The following is a 5,951-nucleotide window of genomic DNA, read 5'->3' as shown; positions in this document are numbered from 1 at the left end:
GGGCAGATTTGACCTGGGAATGTTGCAGGGGGGTTGCAGTGGGGATGTGGGACTTCCCTTGAAGGAAGCTACCTGAGCTGTAACCTGAGCCAGGAACGGGGGGTGGGGAGAATTAACACCTTCTGCCCGGGAGACTGAACAAAGGAGAGGAGCAGCGGGAGGAGTTTGGAGTTTAGTTGGTTAGTTTCGGTTTGGGCTGGGTGGTGCAAGGCAGGGAACCCCAAGCTGGGGTCTAAGCTCCCTGAACCTCCCAGAGGGACCTAATTGAGGGGGTCTGGTCGTACCTACACGCTCTGCTTGAGACTGTGTTCCTGTCCTTAAATAAACCTTCTGCTTTACTGGCTGGTTGAGAGTCGCAGTGAATCTCGGGAAGAGGGGTGCAGGGCCCTAACTCCCCCACAATCCGCAACACAGGGCCACCCAGAACGCACGGGCTTTAGGGGCTGCAGGGCCCTGGGCTAAGGGGGCCCTGGGTCCTGGCCTGCAGCTCTAAAGCCCCTTTCGGAATGCGGCCCTGCAAGCACGGGTCGGAGGACTCAGGAGGAGTAGGGGTAGGGTTACCATTCGTCCGGATTCCCCCGGACATGTCCGGCTTTTTAAGCTAAAAATAGCGTCCGGGGGGAATTTGTAAATGTCCGGACTCCCCCCCCCCCCCCCCCCCCCCCCCCCATGCAGAGCACGCGAGGCTAACAGTGCTGCCGGCCGGCCGGTGTCACTTACATGGAGCTCCGACACTCAGCCAGAGAGAGCTCCTCCTCCTCCCTCTCTCCCTCCCTCCCTCCCTGCATCGCAGATCGGCTCCGGCAGTCTGGAGCTCCTCCCCCGCTGCTGCCCAGCGGCGCAGGCAGTTCCTGAGCAAGTTCACCAGACATTAGGTGAAGAAAGGCCAACAACAAGGGGGCCAGGGGGTCAGAGAAGGGGCAGGGAGGTTTTGGAGGGGGCAGTCAAGAGACGGGGGGGGGGGGTTGGGAGTTCGGGGGGTGTGGAGAAGGTTTTGGGCAGTCAGGGTACAGGTAGGGGGTAGGGTCCTGGGGGGCAGTTTGGGGGGGGTCTTAGGAGGGGGCAGTTAGGGGACAAGGAACAGGGAGGCTTAGGTAGGAGGTGGAGTCCTGGGGGGTAGTTAGGAGCAGGGGTCCCAGGAGGGGGCAGTCAGGGGACAAGGAGTGGGGGGAGGGTTGGGGGTTCTGGGGGCAGGGCTGTCAGGGGGCAGGAGTGGGGAGAGGGATCGGAGCAGTCAGGGGACAGGGAGCAGAGGGGTTTAGATGGGTCGGGAGTTCTGGGGGGGGCTGTCAGGGGGTGGGGAGTGGTTGGATGGGGCGTGGGAGTCCCAGAGGTTTGTCTGGGGGTGGGGGTGTGGATAAGGGTTGGGGCAGTCAGGGTACAGGTAGGGGGTAGAGTCCTAGGGGGCCAGTTAGGATGGGGGGAGGGGGGAGGGTCCTGGGGGGCAGTTTGGGGGGTAGGGTAGGGGGTAGGGTCCTGGGGGGCAGTTTGGGGGGGTCTTAGGAGGGGGCAGTCAGGGGACAAGAGGCAGGGAGGCTTAGGTAGGGGGTGGAGTCCTGGGGGGCAGGGGTCCCAGGAGGGGGCAGTCAGGGGACAAGGAGCGGGGGGAGGGTTGGGGGTTCTGAGGGGGAGAAGTGGGAGGGGCACGGGGCGGGGATAGGGCAGGACAGGGGCGGGGCTCCTCCCGTCCTCTTTTTTGCTTGCTGGATTATGGTAACCCTAAGCAGGGGCAGCCGAGCAGCCGGAGAGAAGCGGCGCTTTCCCCTTCAAAGCTGGTCGGAGAGAAGGGGAAAGTGCCGCTCCTCTCCGGCTGCGGGCTGCGCGGCTGCCCCTGCTCCTCCTCCTCCTGAGTCCTCCGGCCATGCTGTGCAGAGCCATCTGCACATCCCCTGCACCAAACAGGAGCTGCCCCAGGTAATTGCTCTGCACCTCCTGCCTGCCCCAGCCCTGAGCCTCCTCCCACACCCTCAGCACCCTCCCACACCCTAATTCCCTCCCAGACCCTGCACCCCCAGCCCTGAGCTCCAGGGGTAAGTCGGGGCACCTTCCCACCACAGTACAGTACAGTATACAATGCCTTTTGTCTGCCCCCCCAAAAATTCCTTGGAACCTAACCCCCCTGTATTTACATTAAATCTTATGGGAAAACTGGATTTGTTTAACATCGTTTCACTTAAAGCTGCATTTTTCAGAAACATAACTACAGCGTTAAGTGAGGAGTTACTGTAGAATTGACCGGGGGTAAGTGACTAGTCCGTTGGGTGAGGGAGTAACCTGAGTACTGCTGTGGTTCCTGGTGTAAGGGCTCATCTGTCACAAAGGCCGGCTTGCCTGGGTGGCAAGCTAGACCCAGGTGCCCCAGGGGACTGCCTGTGACTCCATGGTAAGGCTGTTATGGTGCTTTAGGAGTTCACGCTTGTTACTTGGTGAAATCTTTACAGAGCACAGAGCCTGTTTGGGGTTTGTGCCCTGGTTTGTACAGTCTGCCCTGACGTTGGCACACACGTTCGTGAGCCACTCCAGGGAGCTTGGCAGCCCCACTGCCCTGCTCCTCATGCAGCCATCAGCACCGGTGCAGAGTGGGTGAGGTGCCCCCACCCCAGCAGGCAGCATGTCCTGCCCACTCCACACTGGGGCTGCTGCAGGGCAGTGGGGACCAGGCCCCAGCTGCCAAGAGACAACAGCAGCACCAGCTCAGAGCACCTGCTACCAGTGTCACCCCGTGGCTGCTGGGCACTGGCACCCCATGGCACCTACCTGGTCCCCCTGGCGGGCGATGACTGTCCCAGCCTTGGCGTGGTGCAGCAGCACCCGGTTGTTGAGAAGTGACGGGTCCTGTGGAGAGAGCAGCAGTGAGGGACCAGGCAGAGCACCCAGCGATGGGGGCGGAGGGGCTTGCAGGCAGGGCCCTAGCAGTGCTGAGCCCTGCTGCACCACCTGGGAGCTGCACAGAGCTGCCCTCCGTGCTGGGGGCTCCCCTCCAGTCCTTCCCTCCCCTGTGCTAGCTGATGGATTGGACAGCCCCTCCCAGCACAGACAGGGCAGCTCAGCCCTCCCCACCCGGGATCCCAGCTGTCCATCCCACCCTGGGCCACCCCTCCTCCCTCAAGGGCCGAGAATCCAGGAGCCAAACATCCCAGCCCTGAGCCCAGCTCTTCCGCGGAGCCCGTGCACAGGAGCTGCCCAGGGCCAAGTTGGGAGGCAGCGGCTGTGCAGCCCAGAGCAGGACTGGCCACAGCCTGGCTGACCTATGGCTCTGGAGGAGGGAGAACGACGGCATGAGGAGTCCCCCAGGCACGGCCTCCAGAGCCAGAATATCCCCAGACTCCCTAAGGGCAGCTGGAGCTCCCAGGCACAGCCCGGGGACTCCCCCGGCCCCTCCCCCCTCATCCCCCAGGCACAGCCCGGGGACTCCCCCGGCCCCTCCCCCGTCATCCCCCAGGCACAGCCCGGGGACTCCCCCGGACCTTCCCCCACATCCCCCAGGCACAGCCCGGGGACTGACCCGGCCCCTCCCCCCTCATCCCCCAGGCACAGCCCAGGGACTCCCCCGGCCCCTCCCCCACATCCCCCAGGCACAGCCCGGGGACTGACCCGGCCCCTCCCCCCTCATCCCCCAGGCACAGCCCGGGGACTCCCCCGGCCCTTCCCCCACATCCCCCAGGCACAGCCCGGGGACTGACCCGGCCCCTCCCCCCTCATCCCCCAGGCACAGCCCGGGGACTCCCCCGGCCCTTCCCCCACATCCCCCAGGCACAGCCCGGGGACTCCCCCGGCCCCTCCCCCTCATCCCCCAATCCCCCAGGCACAGCCCAGGGAATCACCCTGCCCTGCCCTCACCAGACCCTTGGAATCCACCCTGCCCTGCCCCCCTGTGGCTGTGCCCCTCACTGCCCCTTCACCTCGATCTTCATGAGCTTCACCAGCTCCCGCTTGGCAGCCTCGAAGATGGCGCTAGTCTGGCGGCCCTGGTAAGGCCCAAAGGGGCAGGCCCCGCCTGCTGAGTCGTCCTCGCAGTAGTTGAAGTGATAAGTACCGGGTGGCTGCTCCTCCACCATCACTGACCTGCACTCCTTGGGCTCCTGGGAGACAGACTGCAGAGACTGGTTTGAATCTATCTCCCCTTGTAAGTATTCTCACACTTCTTATCAAACTGTCTGTACTGGGCTAGCTTGATTATCACTTCAAAAGTTTTTTTTCACTTACTTAATTGCCTCTCAGAGTTGGTAAGACAACTCCCACCTGTTTATGCTCTCTGTATGTGTGTGTATATATATCTCCTCAATATATGTTCCATTCTATATGCATCCGAAGAAGTGGGCTGTAGTCCACGAAAGCTTATGCTCTAATAAATTTGTTAGTCTCTAAAGTGCCACAAGTACTCCTGTTCTTCTTTTTGAGACTGGGGTGGACACTCAGAGCGTGGCAGGGTCGCCCTGCCACAGCCTCTGGCTCTGCCCCCTGCCACTGCCCAGACGGCACCTCCCCATCCCTTGCAGTGACTCAGTTCTGCCTGGGCCTTTGCCAGCTGCCAACCCCGCTTCAGCCCCCCTCCCGCCACTCCTACTCTGTGCCCGGCTGCCAAACCCCCATGCTTCTATGCGGGCACGCCCAGGCTGTTTTTGCTAGCCACAGAATTGCCCACCTGCTGCCTGACGGCCAGCTCTGTGCTGTCCTGGACAAGGGAGTGTGACGGAGCACAGGCCGGCCGCACCGCACAGCGGGCAGTCAGAGAGGTGCGTGCAGGGGACCTACCCGGGAGAAGGAGGCCATGGTGCCGGTGCTCTCCTCCTGCAGCGACACCGAGATCCTGCCGCGCTCGTAGGCCATGTCGAAGTCTGAGCGGGGGCCCTTCTGGAGGCCTGTGCAGGAAAGAAGCCAGGGGCAGCGCTCACTGCAGAGCCAGGCTCCCCTCCCCTCCCCACCGGGTGCCCAACACAGCCAGCACCACAGAGGTCTCTGCCCAGGCCAGGCTGCTCAGCGCCTCAGTCAACAAGGGCCCAGCTTAGCCAGCACTTCCCCCTCCACCTTCCTTCACTGCCATTCCCTAGGACGCCCACGTCCTGGAGGCACGTCTCATACCCTCCGCCTGCCCCCTGGTTCCTTGGCACCTGTGGCCTCTGGGCTCTCCCCAGTTGGTTCCAAACCCCAGAGTGCCCTGAGCCTGCTTCCTGCAGTCTAACCCCTCCCCAGCTCAATTGGGGCAGCAACCACCATCCCCATTGGCCAGGCAGCAACCCCACCCTGCAGCAGGGCAGGGCGGGTGCCAGGAGTTTCCCCACCATCACCTGCTGCCCCAGGATCCCATGGGTCCCATCCCCAACCTGGTCCCATCCTGGGAGAGTTCCACTTACCTGAGATATCAACTGGCATGGAGATGCAGCAGCTCAGCAGTGGCACTGCAGAGGGCTCCAGGGACCCCAGCTTGAGCTGATCAGCTGTGAGGGTGACACACACATCCCGTTACACTGGCACAGCGAGCACACGGGGTTCAGAGCCTCCCCTGCCCTGGGTCGGACCCTACAGCCAGGCCACCTCCAGGGGCAGGATTGGTGACGAGAGCCACTCCACAGCTGTCGTGGCATATGAAAGGTGTGGACCAGTTCTATGCAAGGGGAGTGCCAGGGACAGGCAGCACAGTGTGCCACCTACCAAGCCTCCACCCGCTCCCTGCAGCACAGCACCCCGTACTGAACCCTTCTGCACCCTTGACTTCTTTCACCCCTGTCCGGTCCATGCCCAGCTCAGTTGCTCTGAGGGGGAGCACAGCTGTTGCATTCCCCTCCCTGAGCCAGGGCAACCCTTACCCAGGTCCTTGGTGCTGGCATCTGGCTGCCTCCCAGAGCTCTCCTTGTGGTCGTCGATGGAGGAGACACTGATGACGCGCTTGCTGTGTCTGACAGGGCTGGTGCGTGAGGCATGGCTGGGCTGGGGGAAGAGCCGCAGAGGCT

At 62.9% G+C, this 5,951-nt stretch overlaps 1 protein-coding gene across 1 annotated transcript; it reads right to left on the bottom strand.

The window, feature by feature from the left end:
* Positions 1 to 2,123: 2,123 nt before the first annotated feature.
* On the bottom strand, positions 2,124 to 5,946 carry LOC135980476 (patatin-like phospholipase domain-containing protein 6; the record flags this gene model as incomplete). Its single annotated transcript, XM_065580452.1, has 5 exons — positions 2,124 to 2,835; positions 3,903 to 4,094; positions 4,756 to 4,862; positions 5,355 to 5,438; positions 5,808 to 5,946. Coding segments are annotated over 5 exons (642 nt in total), but the record flags the coding sequence as incomplete, so codon positions are not given.
* Between the last annotated feature and the right edge of the window lie 5 nt (positions 5,947 to 5,951).

Source organism: Chrysemys picta, unplaced genomic scaffold (genome assembly GCF_011386835.1).
Source record: "Chrysemys picta bellii isolate R12L10 unplaced genomic scaffold, ASM1138683v2 scaf3536, whole genome shotgun sequence".
Taxonomy (NCBI): Eukaryota; Metazoa; Chordata; order Testudines; family Emydidae; genus Chrysemys; species Chrysemys picta.
This window is presented reverse-complemented; position numbering and strand designations above follow the sequence as displayed.